This window comes from Bufo bufo, chromosome 9 (assembly GCF_905171765.1).
Source record: "Bufo bufo chromosome 9, aBufBuf1.1, whole genome shotgun sequence".
NCBI lineage: Eukaryota > Metazoa > Chordata > Amphibia > Anura > Bufonidae > Bufo > Bufo bufo.
In genome coordinates this window covers 53,861,410-53,885,577 of record NC_053397.1, presented here as the reverse complement: position 1 = coordinate 53,885,577, position 24,168 = coordinate 53,861,410, and the positions used below count along the sequence as shown (strand labels likewise).

The window sequence follows — 24,168 nt, the reverse complement described above, 5'->3', positions numbered from 1 at the left end:
TCTTTCCCTGGTGAAGAAAACACCCTTCACAACAGTTGGCCAGATCAAAAACACTCTCCAGGAGGTGGGTGTATGTGTGTCAAAGTCAACAATCAAGAGAAGACTTCACCACAGTGGTGAGCCTCAAAAACCGTCCAGATTAGAGTTTGCCAAACGACATCTAAAAAAGCCTTCACAGTTCTGGAACAACATCCTATGGACAGAAGAGACCAAGATCAACTTGTACCTGAGTGATGGGAAGAGAAGAGTATGGAGAAGGAAAGGAACTTCTCATGATCCTAAGCATACCACCTCATCAGTGAAGCATGGTGGTGGTAGTGTCATGGCGTGGGCATGTATGGCTGCCAATGGAACTGGTTCTCTTATATTTATTGATGATGTGACTGCTGACAAAAGCAGCAGGATAAATTCTGAAGTGTTTCGGGCAATATTATCTGCTCATATTCAGCCAAATGCTTCAGAACTCATTGGACGGCGCTTCACAGTGCAGCTGGACAATGACCCAAAGCATACTGCAAAGGCAAAGAAAGAGCTTTTTAAGGGAAAGAAGTGGAATGTTATGCAATGGCCAAATCAATCACCTGACCTTAATCCGATTGAGCATTCATTTCACTTGCTGAAGACAAAACTGAAGGGAAAATGCCCCAAGAACAAGCAGGAACTGAAGACAGTTGCAGTAGAGGCCTGGCAGAGCATCACCAGGGATGAAACCCAGCGTCTGGTGATGTCTATGCGTTCCAGACTTCAGGCTGTAATTGACTGCATAGGATTTGCAACCAAGTATTAAAAATTGAAAGTTTTTGATTTATGATTATTATTATGTTCCATTACTTTTGGTCCCTTAACAAGTGGGAAGCACATATGCAAACTGTTGTAATTCCTACACTGTTCACCTGATTTGGATGTAAATACCCTCAAATTAAAGCGGACAGTCTGCAGTTAAAGCACATCGTCTTCGTTTCATTCCAAATCCATTGTGGTGGTGTATAGAGCCAAAAATGTTAGAATTGTGTCGATGTCCCAATATTTATTGACCTGACTGTAGACAGACCGGTGCTACTTTGTTTTAAAATATGTTTAAAGAGGAGCAATCAGCTGTCCTGTCGGGGCATTTTGTAACGGTCTGCGGGTGTGGAACCACCGTGTCAACCAACCAGTTTGACTTTAGGGTAAGGGGGTTGTCCTGGAGGTCCTCCGGTTTTCACCCTTTAAGTCCCATATGGGGATCTGGCCTTCGCCGCAGGGGAGCCACAGCTACCTCTGGAGTAGTCCCAACTGACCCACGGGTGTCAAAGACATTGGTGCGTGGCATTAAGGGATCATGCAAAGCTCGTAGTCCGTAACAGGCCGAGGCCAAGACAGGCAGAGTTTCTACAAATCTGTTAAACGAGTCCAAAAGTCAGGGCAGGCAGCAAAGGTTCAGTGCGGTGATCAGGCATGTGTCAGGTCAGACGGAAGAGGGTCAGAATCCAGGAAACAAGCAGAAGTCAATACATGGGCAGACAAGCAAATCATAGCACCTTTGCAAGATCTAGCAAGCTAGTAAACCTATTGCTTGGGCACTGAGTAGGACTCACAGCATATATAGCAGAGCTGATAAACACATTATAAACAGCTGCACACAGAACCAAAGAAAGTTTAACCCTTGCAATACTGTAGAATGAGGTGAGTTCAATGCAAAATACCTCCAATAAATACACAGGAAACAAGCACCCAGGCCGACTTCCAGAGTGCAGGAACTGCGAAAGGCAAGGGGTGGGTGTTTCCGCTGTTACGTTGCCCGTGCCCTCCTCTGCCCCACTACTTCGGGAGGGCACATTTTTAGTAAATACTTGTCTTGCCCATGGGTATTTAATGCTGACACACTTTTACTTAGTGCTCTGCATTGTCCTCCATTATACCTCTTGGAATGTATGACTGCATTGACAGTGTTTGTCCCCTACCTATTCTGAAACTGGCAATACAGACTTAACAGTGTCTGACTGTGTATAGACTTGCCCTCGATCAAGGAGGTTGGCAACATCCAGTTGTTAAATTATTTATATTTGTCATATATTTCCAGTAGAAATAACTGAGGAACAGCACAACACGAAGTTCTAAGGAAAGATGTGCCAGCATTCATATTTTATAAGAAATAGTTATTTCCCTAATCAAGCTTAGCAATGTTAGCAGGCCCGGCTGTGCTCCTCCCTAAAGGTAAGTCCACATCGGATGGGTCCGCTTCTGACTATCTCGTGCAAAAATTACGTAGTCTGTCGGAATTCTGCAGCGGCCAAAGAAAACGCTTCAAATGCATGCCTCCCAAGTGTCCCTATTATGAGGGACAGTCCCTCTTTTTGACCCAAGTCCCTCTGTTCCTCTTTGATCCTTAAAGTGTAACTGTAATTTTTTATTTTTATTTTTTTTATTTGCTAGTTTATTAGCGCTAGGCATGTATACCTGAGTTAGTCTGTCAATGATTGTCAAAAGATCTATAAATACCTTATAATAACAGCATTCATTATTGTCCCCTGTCCCTTTCCACTGCTCCCTTAAAAGACCGTTGCTAGGGCTTGTCTGTCTTCCTTTTAGTATAAACAGAAGACGGAGGAGCGGTCTTCCACACTGCATACCTGCATTAGGCTGTAGAGTGAGGAGGCGTGTCTCTCAGTAATCCAATCTGATTGGCTGGCAGGGAGCTGCTGGATACAGTGTATATGGGAAGTGAGGGAAAGCAGTTTTGGCCTCTGAGAACTGGCAGAGGAGCCATCTTAAGAAGGTTCTCATATTGTAAATGTTTAAACAGCCGTAACTAAGGGAAAAACTCAAGGAAAACAGTGGTATGTGAAGAAACTAAAGATTGCTTTTTGCATAATGCTGCTGCAGCAGTAACATATGCTAAAATAGATTTTTTGATGAAAACATGACGGTTACACTTTAAATGTCCCCTCTTTTTGACCTGGGGAATGAATGCATAAATGTGCATTAATAAATTTGCTAAATTGCTCCTTGCTTAACTATCTGTATGGTTTCTGCCTGTATATTAGACCATAACTTTATTATTTGGTGCAATTTGGACCTTAAAATATCTATAATCCGATGATTTATCTGCTAATATTTAAATGGATAATGAAGCGCAAGAAGAAAAATTGTCCCAGGGGCTCCACATGCTGTAAAAAAATAAAGGAACTTGCACTCACCTCACCGATCCCCAGCTGCTGCAGTTCTGACGTGAGTGTTTGTTTATGCTTTGGGCGGAGTTAGAGGCGTGGCCTAGTATAAAAAAATATAAATACCTCGATGCGTGCCGGCATATATTGTCCCGCTTTGCGATTTTCAAACGTTGGGAGGTATGCAAATGGTGCAATCTTTGTTGCGGCATTCATAGTAGATGATGTGGGTTTGCTGCAGATTTCATCCTTCTGCACGGGATGGAATACACACGATAAATTGAAATGCTGAAGATTTAAAATATGTGGATGACCTTTAAAGAAATAAAAAAATAAAATCGTATCCGCTTTTCTTGGCCTGCAAAAATACTCCATCAGGCAACTCCAGTGCAGAAAATCTGCAGCATATCCACCAGGTGCAGCCATACCCCTAACGGCAATCAGAACTGTGTCCGAAGTCGAGTTTATTTGGGGCACCGGCGGGCGCTGTCCGCGTTTCAGCTCAGTCTGACTGTGATAAAGCAGAGATATTACTGACAGACTCCGGCTGCAGAAAATGATTCAAATGCTGTCAATGGGGTGGTCTAAGGGTGGGTTCACCTCGCGTTTTATGACTCCGTTTGATGCATACGTTAGAAGGAAAAAAAAAGGATACAAAAACGTAGCACACCACTTTTTTGTATCTTGCAGCGTTCGGTAAAAAAACGTATACGTTTTGACAATGGAATACTATGGTGAACGGATGCCACTGTATGGCGTCCATCTGAGGCATCTGTTTAACGTGTACGTTAAAAAGATGGAGAAAACGCGATGTGAACCCAGCCTAATGTCTAGGGGGAGCTCCCGACTCTCCCCCGATGATGTCGGGGAGAGAAGGATCAGGAAAAGTGAATATTTTCACGCAACTTTTTTTTTTTTTTTTTTCCTTGGGAGATAACCAGCGGCGTCTGACAGCAGCATTCGCCCATCTTTCTATTAAATACACGTCGGCCGAGCCCCATGCGTATGTGTATGGGGGAGATGGGAGAGAATCCCAGTAGATGGCAATCGGCTGAACGATCGTTTGGCGGACAGCTATGGAATGTGTATGGCCGCCCTTACTCTCTGTCCACCTTCACGTGAGTGACCGTGAATAGATTTGTAATAGACGGCACCCCAGCTGTTTTTTATGGCATCGCTGAGGGCAGCTGGCATTCGTGAAGCTGTCTGTCTGTAAGAAGAGAGCCTCTTTAACCTGTAGGTGTCACTATTGTTATTGCTGTCATCATGGAGGTTGTGTATATAGCAAATGACAAAAACACCCCAAAAAATTACCCCTTATTAACTGGAAAAATGATTGCCCTAAAGTGCCTTACACACCACAACGTTTAGGGCATATCGGACCTCACCAGCCCGTGGACAGGGCTCCACCGTTTGCATGCATGATCACTCCTATGTCATGGATTTTTTATTAATTTTTTTCCAAATTTTTGTTGCAGATTACACGGTGGTAATGTTTTCCACCTCTGAATATTCACTTGGTGTATAAGTAGTTATTTGTTACAATAGGGTTTGCTTGGAGATGTTCCTTCTGCATTTTGACAGCAATTGATGATAGCAGCAGCAGCTCGTTCTGAGAGGAAGGAGAACTGGCGTGGTGGCAGACACGTGTCTCGTGTGACCATAAAGAAATAAAGCTGTTTGGTCGTGAATCATAAGGGGAAAAAAAGAAGCCGCTTTGTCATATAAACCTGATTTCTAATGTGCACCAGTTTATGTAAACCAGAGGTGTATGTAATGTAGAAGGGGGACCCAACCCCATCTTTTACATCTCTTTTCCCTAATAGGACATCTGAAAGAGGTTTCTCTCCTATGAAGAGTTCTTCACACTAGGCAGTTAGGAGAACATATCAGTATGGCCCCCATGGCAGTCCATGGGTGCTGGGTTGGGATCCATACATTACGGATCCAAAAATACACCCATGTGCATGGCCATAAGTCTGCTACCGAGTCTGTCTCTATGTAATTGAGGTGACATTATAGGTTTTCTGCTAAAACATGGCCGCTCTATCAACTTTCCCAGGGTTACAGGACTCATTCATATATTTTTTTTCCTTCCAGTCTTCCAGCTATACTGATACCTCTGAAGATAGCGTACAGTGGCATATCCAAAGAGTTAGACGATCTGGTCAAAACTTTCAGGTGAGTTTACTTGGAGATGAGCCTATTAAAAAAAAAAAGTTGCACTTGATAAATTATGTTCTAATCTGTAATCCTGCATTTCACTCCACTTCTGAAATTGGCGAGGCTTACCAAATGTCACAGCATTGGCCCACATGATGCAAACAATATGCACCTAATGTCATACGCAGACATCACTGACCTTTTCACGAACAGAACAGTGAGGCATGTAGGGACTGCTCTTATACTGATCAACTTGTTAAAGAGGTTTTCCCATCATATACAATGGGGGCATATCGCTAGGATATGCCCCCATTGTCTGAGAGGTGCGGGTCCCACCTCTGGGACCCACACCTACAATGAGAACGGATCAGCGAAATGAATGGAGGGCGCATGCGCAGCCGCCCTCCATTCATTTCAATTGGGCAGCCGAAAATAGGCGAGCGCTGGCTCGGCTATTTCCGTCTGCCCTATAGAAATGAATGTGAGTTGGGGGCCCACGCGTGCGCGGTGCGCTCCCATTCACTTGTATGGGAGCAGCGCTTGGTGGTGGACGGACCCCGGGAAACCTGAGGTCCTCCAGCCACAGCTCTCCCCGCTCCGTTCTCCTTGTAGGTGCGGGTCCCAGAGGTGCTAGCGATATGCCCCCATTGTATGTGATGGGAATACCCCTTTTAGGAAAAGCAGATATTAAAGGGGGTTGTCTGACCTTGCTATTTCCAAGCTCCGTCGCGGCTCTCAGGGCTTCGATTTGCTGCAGGTGGAGCTGAGCACTGACTATTTGTCTGGGGCTGGGAGATGCTGCGCATGCACAAGAATGTGTGTGTGCTCGCTCCTGTGAAACCCGGCCACCAGATCAGCCGTCCGAGCTACCGATAGTGTTTCTGTGCGCCTGCGCGGCCACCGCTGACACCGTTACAGTGGTGGCCCTAACCCCTAGAAACGAGCACAATATTTGGGGCTGTTTGAAGGAGAAGACAAGACGACAGAGGCTTAATTGAAAAATTAACTACACAGAAGAAAGGATCCTAGGACTACAAGGAACTGATTAAATGTTGATTAGTGAGGTGAGACAACCCCTTTAAAGGTTGTGTATATCTTTGATTGGAATGTATTATTGCATAAATAAATAAAAATTCAGTTTGCTTTTATTAAAGGGGTTATACCCCATGATTTATGTAAAAAATGAAAATCGGACATATAGTACATGGCAATCTCTTTCTAACAAAGCTAGAGCCAGCCCTGCACTGCACATGGATCCAGAGATCTCCCCATGTATTGCTCTGATTGTTCTGCGAGATTTATTTCAAGCTGGCAGCTCAAGGGGCTTCCTTTCTCAGAGGGGTTTCCTTTTCTCAGGGTATGCGTCATTTCTGCTGTAGCTCTCTCCCGATCCCAGCTCAGGGCCATGTCCTTTCTGCTGCACCCCTCTCTCTGCAAGGGTCCATTCACACGACCGTATTTTTCGGTCTGCATCTGAAAAGATGCAGAAAGTTCACCATGAGCTGTCCGCATCCGTATGTCCGTTCCGTGGTCTTGCAAAACAGGTAGAACTTGTCCGTTTTGCAGACAAAAATAGGCATGTCTAACATAGGGCAGATTGTGAGGGACTGCAGAATGTGGGACGCACTTGGCCAGTTTCCGTGTTTTTTGGATCCGCTATTTGCAGACCACAAAATGGATATGATCGTGTGACTGGACTCCAACTGTCACAGTATCTATAAGTAGATAGGGCTGGTGGCAGCTAAAGAAGGAACTGAGCATGTGCGTCCACCCCTGCCAGGTGGACAGAGAAACAAAGAAAATAGCAAACAGCAGGTGGCGCTACACAGATTTTATTGAAAAGCTCAGTGGCTATGCTAAATTTGTAATTACGTGCAAAAGTATTCAGATTCAGGATAGGGCCACTGGAGCACAGCTGTCCCGGGAAAAGTTCCTTTGTGTGCTCCCACGTCATCTGAGAGGTAAAACGTCTGTGATCGGTGTTATCGCCAATCACAGACATTATCCCAGGGTCTCTTCTGTTTAAAAGATCAGAAACCTGGCGGTGGTTATGGCACCTGCTCCACTCCAAAGCAGGCACCATCTTTAAAGACCCAACCAGCAGTATACATGTGGAAAATTAGACTGAGGCCCACGGGGAGCAAGGACTGATGTAACTGATTGCATTCTGTCTAATATGTTGGAGCCGTATAGATAATGGGCAAAAAATTAAAACTATGGCTATATGGTAAACTCATTAGTACATGATTATTTTAGTCTTTTTAGGGCATTCAGTGAAGCAGCAGGGTTTTCACATATTAGTCTGTTGTAAAACATGAAAGGGTTTACATCAAGTAACAGGCCGCTTCTTCCTTTCCCTCGCTACAAGAAACGACAAGTGATTTTAACATTAAAAGGCTGCAGCGATGATATCGGTAACCCCTGCCCTCTCTATGTCTTGGAGACTGAGAGAAATGACAGTCTGTTGTCACAAAGTCCAGGGGTGCTTATCACAGAGCTGCAATTTTCCCCTCCACTGAGTCCTCCCGAAACACTTCTAGTTCATCCTATTTGCTGCAACGTTTTAGTCCACTCCGTGCGGACGAGGAAAAGCTCTAAGGAGAGCTCCGAAGACATTTTAGTACAGTTACAGTTCATTCTCAGCAATGTCCCAGCGTGGCTGTAGGCTTTAGTTACCAAAACGGAGATGTCACATTATTCTCAAGAGGCTGTCTGTCTGTCAGGCCACTAAGCTAAAAGGTAAATCATTTGCTTCGCTTGGGTTTTCAGATGCAGTACCTGGCTGGCCGGTGCGTGTCGGGGCTTTAGAATGAAGCTTCACCTTTTGATTATAGGGATTTAGTGCTAAAAATAATCATAAAAAAAATAAAAAAATTGCAGTTTTTTGTTCATCCAGCCTACAAAAAACGCTATAAAACTAAAGCTCCTAAAAATAAAAGCCCTTACACAGTTCTAATAATGGAAAAAGGAAAATGTAAAAGAGGTATTCCCTGGACAACCACAGGATATGTCGGGTCATCTCTGGGACCCTATTCTTGAATGTTTCAATGTCAAAAATACAGGTTTGTATGTGTGTGTGTGTGTGTGTGTGTGTGTGTATATATGTATACCTGGCTTCGCTCGGGTATATTTAATTTATTTCATTCAATGTTTGTGTGTGTCGTTAAAAGATATCAACACTATCCACTATAACAGTGACCTCCACAGCCCCCCCCCCCCCCCCAGTGCCCCATCCCTTAAAATTGGACCTCCACAGCAGCCCACCCCCTTAACTTTGACCTTTACAGCAGCCTTCCCCTTGAACAGTGAGTTTCAGAGCACACCAACCCCTTGACAGTGACCTCTACAGGGGCCCACCCCCTTAACAGTGGTCTTTACAGCATTCTGCCCCTTTACACTGACCTCCATAACGGACCATGCTCTTAACTGTGACCTCCACAGCATCCTGCCCCTAGCGTGGCCGGAGGTCCAGTTTTAGGCCGGACAGTTTGGCTTTCAGACTCCCTGTCCTCCGTCTCCCGCAAGGCCTAGACAGACACAAGGATGTCCTTTTGAACAGCTCACTCTCAGACAGCATCACTGTGCTGTCTGAGTGTGAGCTGCAGAGAGAAAGTCACCCTCCCTCCCACCCCTGCAGCTGACAGAAGTTGATTTTTAACTTCATTTTTTCAATCCCTGTCAGCTGAGGAGTGGGAGGGGGCTTGACTTAACCGGGTCAGGGGTGTGGCTTAACTGGACCTGGGGGCGGGGTTTTAAGTTTGTCTTTTGAGGGTGGACACATTGTGGCAGGGGGCAGGTCTGGGCTTCTTCCTGCAAAAGTGACGCCCCTCTGGGCTCCTTACTGGCTCATTTGCATACCAAATAAACGGGATTTTCAGAGGATAAAAACATCTATTGCTGGAACAAAGGCACACCTTGAAATAAGGTACTAAGTGCTATTAAGCCATGGCTTTACTTCAATAGCGATTATCCTGGTGACAGATTTCCTTTAAAGCTCACCTACAGCAGTGAAGAAAAATGGCTGGGTTGTTATGGAAACCTGTAGTAAAACTGTGTATGTGGAGACTAGCAGCCTGTGAGCTTCTATTGGCTGATAAGGGTCATGTGACCAAGCTTCTATTGGCTAATGCATTTTTTGGGAATATCTCAGGAACGGTACGTGCTAGAGAGCTAAGACCTGGTCTAAAACCTTCCCGGACACGTGTGCCAAATTTTGTGATTGTAAATGTGACGGTGCGGAATCCTTTAGCGGACATGCATACACACACACACATACTGTGTGTGTGTGTATGTATATATATATATATATATATATATATATATATATATATATATATAAATATAATCCACGACACTCTTCTGTAAAATGTGAAAAAAATGTGTCCTTTATTCACACGTCACACAGCGACGTTTCGGTTCTCTCAGAACCGAAACAGAACCTTTCTCAATCCTATATATATATATATATATATATATATATATATATATATATATATATAATTTCCTTCAGACTGACAAGCACTATAAATGTTATTCTCTATTCTTAAATTTTGAGACTTGGGGTAGGTTCACACTGTGTTTTTGGGAAGGAGGTTTTGAGGCAGATTTTCCTGCAGGTTTATTCAGCCAAAGCCAGAAGTGGATTTGAAAGAAATCGGAAATATAAAGTAAGGACTTTTACTTCTCCTTCCTGCTGGAATTCACTTCTGCCTTAGGCTGAAAAAAACCTGCTGGATAAATCTTCCTCAAAACCTCCTCTAAAATAAAACTCCTTACTGTTCCCTTAAATGCCCTTTAGAACTTTTTTTGTCCTGGAGATCGGTGGTCTGAGTTCACAGAGTTTACTGATGTGATCTTCTCATGTGTGTCCATACCAGAAGATCATTTTGACTGGATTTCCCCTTTAAATTTACTTTTGCTTAGGACACAGCTTTGTATTGTATGTCATTTAATATGTAGTGTTATGTATTATTTTTAGGTTTCCTGTAAATCTTGAGTGTTGTGGTTTGTAAAAAAAAAAATTCAAGTACCGTATGTCTTTGTCACATTTCATACCGTAAATTGGTAAATCAAATACAACTACTTCTGCGGGTGCAGAAATTAAAATCTATGTAATTTTATACAGAAACGGTGTCGCCTACAACACTAATTGCTAATAATTCTGTGCCATAAATGTATTCCTTTTTTGAGAAAATATGTCCATAATCTTGTGTTCCTGGTAACCTATAGACACTAGAAAAGGGTCAGATAAAAGGGAGTGACTCATAGTGAGTGACTATAGGATAATACCGCCCTTGGGGTGTGTTTGTATTCTGTACCCATGCATAGGTAGTATGGGGGTCATTTATTATCCTGAAATACGCCTATGTTAGGCGTAGATTGTGGCTCTATGGTTTGTTGCGCCGCAAACTGTGACTTTCTCCGCTCACACCAGGTCTACAAATGTGGACTTGGCGGGGAAGGGGACGGACTGGCATACCCATCTCATTAATCATTTTCTACTCCTTTTCGGCGTAGAAAATGGTCTGAATGTGGTACAGCTAGGAAGATGGCCTAGATTTAGACTGGCTCTGGATGCACCAAAGTTATGTAGAGGCCTGCGCTTCGTCATAATTTCTGCGGATCCACTTCCAGATATAGGGCCTAAAATGCCAGGCTTAATAAATGACCCCCTTTATGTGTAAAACCTACAGGGTTTATAGGCCTTCCTGCTTGAACCGCCCACGTCACTGGACCTGCGGAGGGTAGCTTACTTACCTGCTCTCCACCTCTGGGTTCCATCTCCTTTGAACCCCCGCAGCTCCAGTCCTGCTTTTCAACATTCAATTTGAGGGGGATCACGTGTACTGCTGCAGCCAATGGTTGGCCGCAGCGATGATGCGTCCTCCATGCTGCACATGAGCCAGTGACATGACTCATGGGGGACACATCAACGCTGCAGCCATTCAGTGGTTTTAGCAATTTTTTTATTTTTTATTTTTTCTTGAACATGTGTGAATTTGGTCGCCCATATAATACTTTGCAGTGTATTTATTATTATACAAACTTTGCAGGGGAGCAGAAATCACACAACTCCTATGCACCAGAGTGCAAAAGAGAGACGATGACTCATGGGCTGCAGAAGTAGAAATCAATGGGGCAGCAAAAGATGCGGACAGCACAGTGCGTGCTGTCCACACCCGCACTTCCGTTCCGCGGCCCCGCAAAAAAAAAATAGAACATGTCCTATTCTTATCCGCAGCCACGGACAAGAAAAGGCATTTCTATTACAGTGACGGCCATGTGTGGTCCGTAAAATGCAGAACGCACATGGCCGGTGTCCGTGTTTTGTGGATCCGCAATTTGTGGACCACAAAACACTTGCGGACATGTAAATGGACCCTAAGGCCTCTTGCACACGACCGTATGCCCTCCGAGATATACGGTCCGTCAGCGGGCCATATGTCCCGGAGCAGTAATGATCGGGAGCACATAGCATCATAGATTACAATGATGCTGTGCACGTCGGGCCGCCTGCGGGGCTATTCTCCTGCACTCATACGATCAATGCCGCTCCATGACATATGGCCCGCTCACGGACCGTATATCTCGGAGGGCATACGATCGTGTGCAAGAGGCCTAATAGTGAAGGTTTGCTGATACGTGAGAGCTAGTGAAGAAAGCAGCATCCTGGACACTCAGACCTGACATCCAGCTTGTATTACTAAGGCGGACGCATCTACATGATAAATGTCTGAAGTTAGAAGCAGGTCGCAAACTATTAGTCTGAAAATGAATGAAGTTTGAACTTTTTATCTCAGGGTAACAAGGAGCATATATAAAAAAAAAAAATTTCAATGTCAGGATAGGTCATCAATATCTGATCGGTGGGGGTCTGACACCCGCTGATCAGCTGTTTGGCAAGGGGGTGATTATACTATGCATTGTCTCCTATGGAGCGACTACTCGTCATTACACTGCACTTCTAAAACGAACGGCAGTGTGATGAAAAGGAAGCAGCGCTCGCATGGAGTGATAATAGGTCATCAATACAAATTGCTGCACAACCCCTTTAATTTAGCATTTAAAACAATAACCAAAAGTCTGTTCATTCTCTGGAAATCGTTGGATGGATTCGCGGTCATACCGGTTGCAAGTTTTTAATTAGTTTCTCAGCATCTGACAATATGCCACCTAATTGCTTGCAGTGATACGAAGAGCGTGACTGTGTACCATAGTTTAACATACCGTAATTTTTTTTGTTCCACGCAACGCATCCTGCCTTGTCTGTTTCTGGTATTTAAAGGGAATCTGTCGCCCCAATTTTGGACCATTATCTACAGTGATACATGAGTAGTCCTGCAGATAAGGAGCTCAGATCACTATTCTTTTCTTTTTCTACTGCCCCTCGTTTCCCCTGCTGCAGTGAAATACATTGCGAGGACTGCTGTGCATGCGCATATGAGTCTTCTCCATCATGTCAGAATACGATAGCAGTCCGGACTGTGTATCTCACTGCAGCTCTGACTGCTGACAGAGGGGGACCTGGGGGGAATTAGGAAAATAAAAAATAGTGATGTGGAATCCTTATCTGCAGTACTTCTCATGTATTACTGTAGATAATAGTCCGAGATAAGGGTGACAGAGTCCCTTTTACTGTAGCTCAGCCTAAGTGTCCAGTTAGCTCTCCATCTTCTACTACATGTGGCCCCTGTCGGCCACTTTGGTTTTCCAATCTGTAGATAGTGCCCCCTGTTGACTCAATGAATGGATCTATCTGATATTTGACAGCATATCCACATAACTTTAAAGGGCGTGTGAAAGAAAATTTGTACCTATGAAACTGGCTGGCCGGGGGAGAATTACTAATTATGACCCCATTTCTGTGCCACTTTTTTTTTTGAACATCTGCACTAAATTCTAACGAGTATTTGTCACCTTAAAGGACGTCTGTCAGCAGATTTGTACCTATGACACTGGCTGACCTGTTACATGTGCGCTCGGCAGCTAAATGACCTGTGTTGGTCCCATGTTCATACGTGTCCACACAGCTGAGAAAAATTGTTATATTATATGCAAATGAGCCTCTAGGAGCAACGGGGGCGTTGCCGTTACACCTAGAGACTCTGCTCTGTCTGCAACTGCCGCACCCTCTCCACTTTGACAGGGCCAAGCAGGCATGATCACATTTTCACTGCCTCGCCCTGTTAAAGTGCAGAGGACGCAGCATTTACAGAGAGAGCAGAGCCTCTAGGAGTAACGGCAACGCCCCCATTGCTCCTAGAGGCTCATTTGCATATATGAAGATATACATTTTCTCAGTAATGCGGACACATATGAACATGGGACCAACACAGATGTCTTCAGCTGTCAAGTGCACATGTAACAGGTCAGTCAGTGTCATAGGTACAAAACTGCTGACAGATGCTGTTTAAGGTGAAAATTCTTGTTATTCTGTGTAAGGTACTTTTTAAATCTCTGTCTGCAACCAGTTAGCACAGAATACCATTGCCTCTTACAGGTGGGAGTCCCTCTCGATATAACAGCTCGTGTAGCATATTAATGGCAGTGACCAGTGTTGAGAGCTTGCCAATCAATACGGACATTGACTAGAAGTTAATAGACACAAATATCTGCAACTACTACAGTTGTGTACATGGACATGGCCTCCCCATGCTTCAATCAATAGCTCGACATCTTGCACAGCATTTGCTGCTCCTTAGCCTGTTTGTCGGCAGGTCCCCAGATGAATCCGACCTGTCTTTATCACTTATCTTCAGCCTGGCAGATTTACAGCCTTGTCACCTAAGTGCAGATTGTCAGCATGATTCCTGCAAGCATATCACCGCACATATCATTCCCACCACAGCAATCCTGCACTGACAGATGCCTCCTCATTCACACCACGAAGCTGATCCTATAGTTCTCAATCGCTTATTGAAATTGCCATAATGTTAAAACAAAAGGTGCAATTAAAAGTAGCTGCCGTTATACAACACACCCAACGTGTGACACCTAGTTGTCAATTTCAAGGAGGAATAACAAAGGGATGCTGCCACACATTTAGTAGTTTTTATATCAAAAGTATATGTCCGATCCTGATATTATCACTCTCAAAGCAATTATCTTAAAGGAACACTAAATACAGAAATGCACAAAAAGTTGAAAAAAATATCCCAACTTCTTCTGCCATGCCCTTCGTTTCCATTGATCCTATTATGTGTCATATTACCTTCTGGGATTCACATCCCCAACTATCCCTTGGTTAAACTGGATGGACTTATTTTTTTTTTTTCAACCGTATCAACTGTGTAACTATATCATACCTTATTTTTCGGACCATAAGATGCACCTGACTGTAAGACGCCTCCACCCCCTAGGTTTAGACAACAAGAAATTAGAAAATATTTTCTACTAATTAAAATTTCCCTGCTGCCGGGGGATGTTCAGTATGGGGAGAGAGGTGTTTTTCGCCATCCTCTCCATGTGCTGAACTATCTTTCAGCCTCCTCTCCTGCCTAATCACATGGATCGGTGCTGGACGCGGAGAGAGAGAGACATGAGCAGATGCACACCCCTCTCACTGATCCAGCAAAGTGCTGTATGAGTGCTCTGCCGCATCATTAAGGAAGCAGTCAGTGAGGTCTGGCACTGCTGGACCGCCCTGACTGCAGACTATAAGACACAGGCACTTTCACGCAAGATATATTTTTTTTCTGCTTAAAAGCCATTCTTATAAGATGGAAAATACTTTCATTTAAACGGAGATATAAATAAACCAATCCCTCTTTGTCTCAGGAGCTCGGCCATGCCCTTCCTCCTTACAGTCATGTGTCTGGATGTAAGACAGCTGGCCTCAGCAAGAGCCTCCCCACTCTGTCCTGTTTACTGTAGAACAGAGAGCTCACGAAGCTCTGCCCCCTTAGCCATTTGTCAGCTGCAGATGGAGCTGATCACCTACACATTAAAGGGGTTGTCCAAGTGTTTAATTCCGATGACCTATCCTCAGGATAAGTAAAATTAAAGTGTTTTCATAGCGCTCTTCCCTTATTTCACCTAATGTGGCTGTCGTATCGCAGTAGAACCGCACGTAACTACTGCGCAAAAAGGAGTTAGCGGCTAACTCCTTTTTCATACAGCATCCCGCCACCGGCCAGGGCGGTAGCTGTTAACACGAGATACCTGGTCCACAAAAGTGTGAGATCTGAATCACTGGCAGGAAGAGATACACCCAGATAAAGAGAGACTTCAGCCGTAAGGTAAATGGAAGTCATTGTATTAGTGTGGGTACCTTTTATAATGGGGAAGACCACGCTATACGGGGCAGATTAGTGTGCGGTATCCTTGAGATTATCTTTAAAGGGAGTCTGTCACCTCGTTTTAGCCTATAGAACTGCGGACATGCACGGCTAGATCGCCGCTAGCATGTCCGCAAAATATACCTGTCCCATATCTCTGTGTGCTTTTATTGTGTTTAAAATATGATTTTAGAGATATGTAAATGAGCCTGGTAAGGAGCCCAAGGGGCTGCACTAACCTTCCTGGTGCCCAGCCTCGCCCCCTGTGAAGGAGCCCAGCACCGCCTGCATCTAACTGTGAAGAAAGGAGGAGATTCGGAGGACGCAGGCGGTGCTGGACGCCTTCACAGGGGGCGAGGCTGGGCACCAGGAAGGTTAGTGCAGCCCCTTGGGCTCCTTACCAGGCTCATTTACATATCTCTAAAATCATTTTTTAAACACAATAAAAGGACACAGCGCTATAGGACAGGTATATTGCGGACATGCTAGCGGCGATCTAGCCATGCATGTCCGCAGCTCTATAGGCTAAAACGAGATGACAGAATCCCTTTAAGTATCCTCAGGATAAGTCATCAGTATCTGATCTGTGAGGGGGTCCGACTCCTATAAATGGGAAAAGTTATCACACAACATGTCCAGACAATGTATCCACCGTCTTCTTTATTCCTTTATTATCTATTCATTTTTGACCCTCCCCCCATTGATTCACACTAGCGGCCCTACATCCATCCCGCCATCATTTTTTCTAAAGACTCCCACAGGTGACCTCATGATGCGTAATGGAACTGTGACCAAATTATTTTGCAATTATCTTTTGTGATTTATTTTTGTTTGTTTTTTTGTGTTTCAGATTTACAAATACAAATGTTATTCGCACAGTTCCTGAATGGTCAATAATTGCCATCGTCCTGCTATCTGTGTAAGTACTTTTGATTCTGTCACAGTGCACAAAAACACGTCTCGCTCCATATACAATTATACCTTCGTTAAAGAAGACCCGTCTCCTCTCCTGACAGGTCTGTTTTAGTAACTACTTGCATTCCCCATGTAATAACAATTCTGGAGCATCTAGGACTCTGTGATGGGCCATTTGTATATTATTCCTGCTAGAAGTTATGAATGCATTACTAGCACTTTACAATAAAAGGTCCAGTTGGGGGTGTCCCTGCACAGTCTGACACTGGCGGCGCCTGTTTAGCATTAGGACCCCCCACTGATCTAATGGTTACTTCCTATACTGTGCATAGGGGATAATGTAGAACAATCGGAATGTTGGATATAATTCAGTTGAAGTGTTCATCTTATACAATAGATACCTGTAAACCAATATGCTTACATGGATGTCATAATTTGCTAAGGGAATAATCTGTAAGTAAATATCAAATTTGTTGGTATTTACCCCGTGTATAAAAAAAAAGTCCTAAAAAACCTGTTGTACCAGAAGGGTGATCTGCGGCTTTCACGTAATTCGATAAACAAGATCCATATCTTCAATTACAGTCATTTCCAGTAAATGTACCAGTGTTACTTTTGCTTCTTCTGGATTTTATGAGTCATTTCAGCCTCTAGGGCAAGGAAGTACTTTGGAGACTTTCACAGGTCAAGGAACGTTGTGGTCCAACATTGTAGCCTCTTTGGCACAGCACTTAATATCTTTTGATATTGCTTCAGTCTGACACATTGTTCTATATTCATTGTCCCAAGGAAGTCCATACTAGTAGGTATTAGCGTAGGCTTCAACGAGCCCTACATCTGTGTCACTCCGTCAGATACTGCTCAAACGATTCATTAAATCAGAACACAGAAAGTAACTTTACTTGAATGCTTTGGCATCAATATTTTATTAGCTATAAGAACAAATCTTTTGTCATTTTTATTATATGCCTTTTTTTTGGTTGAATTGGTGATTTGTGAAACAGATCTTATGAATTTTTTAGTCTTTCTATTAAATAAAAAGAAAAAATAAATAAACGATGGTACTTGCCGGGGCGAATTAGTTTACAGGTTAGGGACATGCTTGGATACTAGCAACTCTGTAAAGCTTGGCATATACATACAATGTCCAGCCATTAAAGCTGCAAAATTGTGTGTTGCAAATCTACAATTTGCCACTAATGCGAAAGTAATATATATCAAGTAATACAATATGGAAGGCCATTTAAACAGTTTTGGTTTCTAACCTCTGCTTCTAACAGTACGTGCGCTTTTATCAGACTTTTTTTTTAATTTTATTGTTCTGAAGAAAAAAAAAAAAAAAAAGTTTGATTAAAAATATATTTGTGTTTTGCATCTACCATGGTTACAGACTGGATACAAACCCTGTAGTCCTATGTTACTCTCTATCTACCCCTTATTAGTATACAGAGACTGAGAGGCAGTAAAGGAGTAACACATGGGGTTTGTTTGTAGTCTGTAACCATGGAGACACATAGGTCTGCATAGAATCTGTATACACAGAATGCTATGGTATGTTTAATCCAGACTGTTTGGAAGGTTGCTTGTTCTTTAAAGGCTATGGACATCGAGATTTAATTTTTTTCATGATTGCATTTAAAAAATTTTAGGCTAAAAATAATTTTAGTTCTTTATTAGAAATTTTCAGCCACTCTTGACATGCAGGGGATAAAAATCTGCCTTTCCACAGAGTTCCACTTCCTGGTCCCATCGTCTGACAGCTCATGTGAAGCCTTATCTCCTGACTTCATAAACACTCGTAGATATAAACCCTTATCAAACTCATCAGTTTAATTGGGTATTTATGAGGTCAGGAGATCAGAGATAAGGCTTCACATGAGCAGTCAGCTGACGGGAAAGGGAAGTGATATTCTGCAGACAGGCAATTTTTTTTTTTTTATTATCATTTTTATAAACCCCAAGATCTGCTGAGGATTTTTAATAAAAACTACTGAAAAAATTATCATTAGCCCAAAATGCAATCATAAAAAAATTCCCTTAAAGGTCGCCATAGCCTTTAAATTCTAAATGCCTTTATGCCATAAAAATGGTTAGAAAAATTTGCAAATCCTCCTGTCTTAGCGGACTTCTAAGACAATCTAATATATCAATAATAATTTTTTCGGTAATAACTCCTCTACAAAACATTCTGTCAATGACTTCTAGGGGCGACCAACCTAGTTGTTAACAGACTTGATCGTTTTTTCCATAAATGAGTAGAGTGCTGGAGTAGATGGAAGCGTTAAGAACATCAGCAAGATGGCATCATCAGAGTCCTACTGACGATGAAGAGCTTATAGCTATGCAAAAGTGGGAACTATGTGTTACCAACAGCCCAGGAAAGTCAAAGGTTTTGCAAAAGGGAAGCATTTTGGCATATATGACATTTAGGCACCCACTGACTGAATGAGCGTTCAGTTCTAATTAATAATCTAACCGCAGCCACTGAGGTGCCCACACTTTCCAGCACATCACAGCATATACACTACGGCAAAGTTTGTAAAATGAATCAGTTGCCCAAAAAATCTTATTTATCTTGTTTTAGATTTTATTTTAATTTTTTTAAGTAATTTATCAAAATGCTAAATCTATATGACAGTGCAATTTCAATTTTTGCTGAACTGTGCTGCCAGGATATTTCAGTGATATAGTGTCACGCCCACTTCCCACCCTTGTCACGCCCACTTCCCACCCTTGTCACGCCCCCTTAGTTTGCGACTTTCTAACACCACTTTTCAGGCTCTTTAAAATGTGCAAAGTTGACTAACTTTTGTCTCATGACATGTGCGGGATTCAGTGGAGATTCTTCTAATATTAGAAGTAGGAAAAACTAGCTGCCTATCTACACTAGTCTTCTCTAGGATTTAAGGTTCATGCACACAGCCGTAAGCGTATTTGTGGTCCGCAAATTGCAGATCCGCAAAACACTGTTTCACGGAGGTTCCCGCGACAGGTGGCAGGAGATCGGTGAAACTGCCAACACGTGGTTTGATCTGACATGTTTTCTGTTTTGGATCAAATGACGTCTGTGTTGTTTCTGGTGCTTGCCATACCTGCTTTCCCCAGGTGTGGCTATTATGGTAATTTAACCTTCTCTATTTATTGTTGTTTCTCCCACTACGCTATGCGGTTTATAGCTTCAGTTTGAGTTGTGGATAGCTGGTGTGTGGATCTGAGCTGAGTTCCTGCTGCTGCCATAGCCAGTTGAAGTTAAGTGTTTTCTTTCCCTTTTGTATTTTGTTTGGGTTATTTTGTGTGTTGCATTTCCCTGTCATTTGTATTAAGGCCTGAGGGAGACTCCTATTCATCCTTCCGTTTGGAGTAACAGGTTGTCTCAGTCCTGACATTAGTACCAGGGTCTTATAGGGTGAGTTAGGACATTAGGTATTCCTGTGTATGAACTCACCTACCTCTTGGGTCTGTTCATACTGGTAGTTAGTCAGGACATTGATTAGGGTTTTACTAGTAGGTGTCCATTTCCTTTCCCTAGTTTCCAGGCCTTATTCCCTCACCCCTTTCCCTCCTATGTTCGGTGTGGCGTTTCCCTCCCACACCCGAACGGATGCCTGCATTGTGCGTTTTGTGGAACGTCACGTCCTGGCCTATACGGAACAGACACCCAGATGCGTACAGCACACGGTGTGCTTCTCCGCATCTTTTGCGGCCCCGTTGAAGTCAATAGGTCCACCTCCAAACTACAAAAAATGTGGATCGCATGCGGACTACAATAACGGTCATGTGCATAAGTCCTAAGGGGAAGGGTGAGCGGTGCTTTGTGGTCTTGTTCCTGTATCAAAAAGCGGGACTTTGGTTGTATGAAGCTTTTTGATTTTGCTAAAGGGCCCCTCTCGTCTGTTCAATCGCTTCGTCTTGAGTCTATTTATAGATGGTAATGTAGATGTTGTTTCGTTATGCTGCAATTTTGAACATGTGGTTTAGTGGTTTCTGTATTATCTCTTTCCTATTTTGTGTTGTTTAGTAGGCGTCCTCTGAATTGTATTTTTTTAAATTATTTAAAAAATATATCAAACCAGACTTGGTGGACATGTCCCATCAGCTACTTCTGGGATAGAGTATGTTCCCTACTTTAATCTCCTGCTGCTTATCCAGTCATGCCTGGGCCTTCTCATACCCTGAGGACTTCATGTTAATAACAGTGACTAATTGATCCGATCACCTATCCTCATACTTATCCAATGACCTGTTGACTTTGGCTCATTTTACGAGATTTGATTTGTTTTCGCGTACCCTGTATTTTTTCTTTGTTTCCTTTTCGACATTACTCACCTTTTTATTTCCCCCTTCCTTTCCTTTAAAGTCTTTTTTCTGTATATGATCCTTTTTGATGGGAATATGTTGTATTCATTTTTCTCAAAAACAAATAAATACCTTTTGAAGCATAAAAAGAGAGAAAAAAATATATCAAAGCTGAAATGCACGTGTAGCCCACTTTAGTTTGGCAGTATGGCTTCTTCGTTTATACCCCAGATGTAGGCTAATGGAAGCTTTCAACATTTTCCCAAAGAAATGTCTTGTTAGATTCCGTTTATGCGAACTGGCTGCTGCCAGTGAACTGTGGTCAGTCATTTCTGCAGTAACAGCGGGGCAGGTAACGCCATCTCCTCTAAAAGCTTGTGAGAGCATTTCCTAATGTTCAGGGAGCAAAAGCATCAGCTCTGGGGGCCGGTATTTAAACAGTCAGAAAATGACCATAATCGCTTGTCAATCGTGCAATCACTTGAAAGTAAATGTCATGCCAAGATACTCTAGGGTGCAAATGTGGCAGGCAGCAAGGAAATAAAATCTCATGTTAAACTCTTCTGTTGAAGAATGGCATTACTCACGCCAGTAATTGTCTCACCGCTCTTCTGCTTTTCTCAGTACCGGTCATGAGACACCTTGCTCTTACGAATGCATTTTCTGAGTTAAGGCTCATGCACACGAACGTATTTTCTTTCCGTGTCCACTCAATTTATTTTTGCGGAACCATTCATTTCAGTGGGTCCGCAAAAAAAAAAAAGGATGTTACTCTGTGTGCATTGCGTTTCCGTATGTCCATTCCGCCAAAAAATAGAACATGTCATATTATTGTCCGTAATGCGGACAAGGAAAGGACTGTTCTATTAGGGGCCAGCTGTTCTGTTCCGCAAAATACAGAATGCACACGGAGGTCATCCATATTTTTTTGCGGACTGGAAAATACATACGGTTGTGTGCATGAGCCAATGTGGGCAGTAGTCTTAGTAAAATCGCAACAAATAACATTAACTTCGTTCCTACAATCCTGGTTACAGCTTGCTTCATTAATGGCGGTCTACCGGAAAAGAATTATAAAGACCCGCCAGTGATCATTAAATAGGTTGTCGCATCAAAGGCATCAGTGGCAGATCTCAAGGATGACCAACCAATGTCTGATCAATAGGGGTTACAGCATTGGATTGTGTGATCCCCCATCCATCTCGCCGTAGGGCTTGCAAACTGCCTCAATTGAAGGAATACATTGCAGCACTCCCATCCAAAATGGATGACGTTCGGCGAATAAAGCTCTACATTTATTCGGAGTTTCGGGATGTGAGCGCTGCGGTTCCTTCTATTGCGATTTGAAGGGGTTTCAGAAGGCTGGAACCTGTCACTGCTTGCACCATGAATGAAAGACTATTTCTTAGAACTTGCATTGCTATGCTGCTGATGGTGTTTTCTTGAAGAATGCTCTGCCATGCTGCATCTTTGGTTGGCTCTACTCTATTCTTTCCAGAATGGAGGCCATTGTAGTCAATGGCAGTGATTTCTGCAGCATGGAAAAAGTCAACAAAAATAGCCAACATGGTGGGATTTTGAAGCGTCACAACCAATTCAGTTTAGTGATCGGGGGTCACAGCAGGCAAACCTCTTCCAATTAGACCTTGGTGACTTATCTTAATAATAGTTCAATGTGACCGGGCATTATACATTACGGTTCTGGCAAAGTAACAGCCTGCCGGGCATGGCCGGATACTGCCGTTTACCACCTATTGTCCATAATGGAACCTAGCGGGGATGCGGCCAGTTTCTGGCATGAGTGTTGGGATTCGTCCAGACAAAAAGTAATGCAAGCGTTGTTTTTTCTCTGGCCGAATCCCGGTATTCATCGAACTATGAACTCCGCCAGGCTGTTTCTCTGCCGGAACAGCCTTTTGGGTCTCTTAGGACCTATGTGAAAATAGCCTAATTGCCCTGATCCTTGTCTCATGCCACGGTGCTTTTATGGTACAGCCACACCTTCAGGTTCCTTGATGCAGTTTAGGAAGCCAAAAACAGGAGCGAAAATATAAAGGACAGGTAATCAATTTTTTTCCTTAATCCACTCCTGATTTGGGCCGCACACTTAGGCTACCTGCACACGGGTGCGTATTTACAAACCAAATTTCCACGCAGCTTTATCTGCTTAACTGCCCCATACCTACACCAAAATCCGCATGTTTTACTTGTGGATTTGTTTAAAGGGAATTTAACCCTTTGCATTGCAAAGTTTGCCACACTAAAAACCAGCAGAAACTGTTGCTGCGGATTTTGCAATTTCCACAGCGAAAAAAATACGCAAAGCGTGTGTGTCCGCATCTCTTGCAGCCCTATTGAAGTGAATGGGTCGGCATCCAACCCGCAAAAAATGCAGATCGGATGCTGGCAAAAAATCGGTTTGTGTGCATTAGCCCTTACCCTGTGTTTTTCTTCTGCACAAAAGTCCATGCAGAAACAAAATGCTTGTAAGCCACTTGTGCGGGTAGCCTTAGGCTGCTCGTACACATTCATGTCTGGATTCGGAACCTAAACCAGGTGTGGATCATAAAGGGAAATAAAGTATGAAAGGCAGATTCTACTTCTCATCTTTTGTGAATCCACACGTGGTTTTAGCTTCAAAACCGCATCAGAAAACCTGTTCCTGTACAGGCAGCCTTAGGCATACGAATTGCCTGCAACAAGCACCGATTGCTGATACAAGTTGATTGGTGCTCGTTTACTTTCTGAAATATTTTGACGAATCCTTTGTGCTCGCCATCGTTTGTTTAAAACCCCTACTCTCAGAGTTTCTCCTACAAGCGTTAATTTTTATGCAGGCATGAAAGATGGGACCAGTTACGTGTTTACTCTGGGCAACGATTGGTAACAAACATTTATATGAGTAGGAAAATAAAAAAAAACGGAAAAAAAGAAATTAAAAAATCCCCCTCAGTTAATGGTTTATTTTCGGTAGAGTGTGTGTTTTATCGTGCAACCAAATTTCAGGTTTCTGACCCCATGTTTCACTTTTAGTCCCTTTATTTAATCCTGGAACGGCATTTCCATTTGACAACAGAAACTGATCCCCTCAAACATACACATTGTATCTGACTGAATATTACTCGTTCAGCACTTGAGTGGGTATCAATCCTCTGAGCTTTATTTCCTCCATCGTTAGACTGATGCTATCTACTGATGTTCATAGGTTGTTGCCACAGCAGTAGTGTTACTTTTACAGACACAGAAGAACGTAGGTTCTGCAGTTCCTTATAATCCTATTTCCTAGTTTGTATTCGCTCACTGTCAAATATATGTAGATGGAAGGAAATATGATGGGCAGAAAACCATAACATGGCAACCAAATCTCT

The 24,168-nt window shown here is 43.1% G+C and overlaps 1 protein-coding gene across 1 annotated transcript in view; it reads left to right on the top strand.

The window, feature by feature from the left end:
- RPAP2 (RNA polymerase II associated protein 2) overlaps positions 1-24,168 on the top strand; it is a 92,160-nt gene that overhangs the window by 41,991 nt on the left and 26,001 nt on the right. The window contains exons 10-11 of the mRNA XM_040408283.1: positions 5,250-5,330; positions 16,440-16,508. Of these exons, the coding sequence (XP_040264217.1) occupies positions 5,250-5,330; positions 16,440-16,508 (150 nt within the window). The remainder of the gene's footprint in view (positions 1-5,249; positions 5,331-16,439; positions 16,509-24,168) is intronic.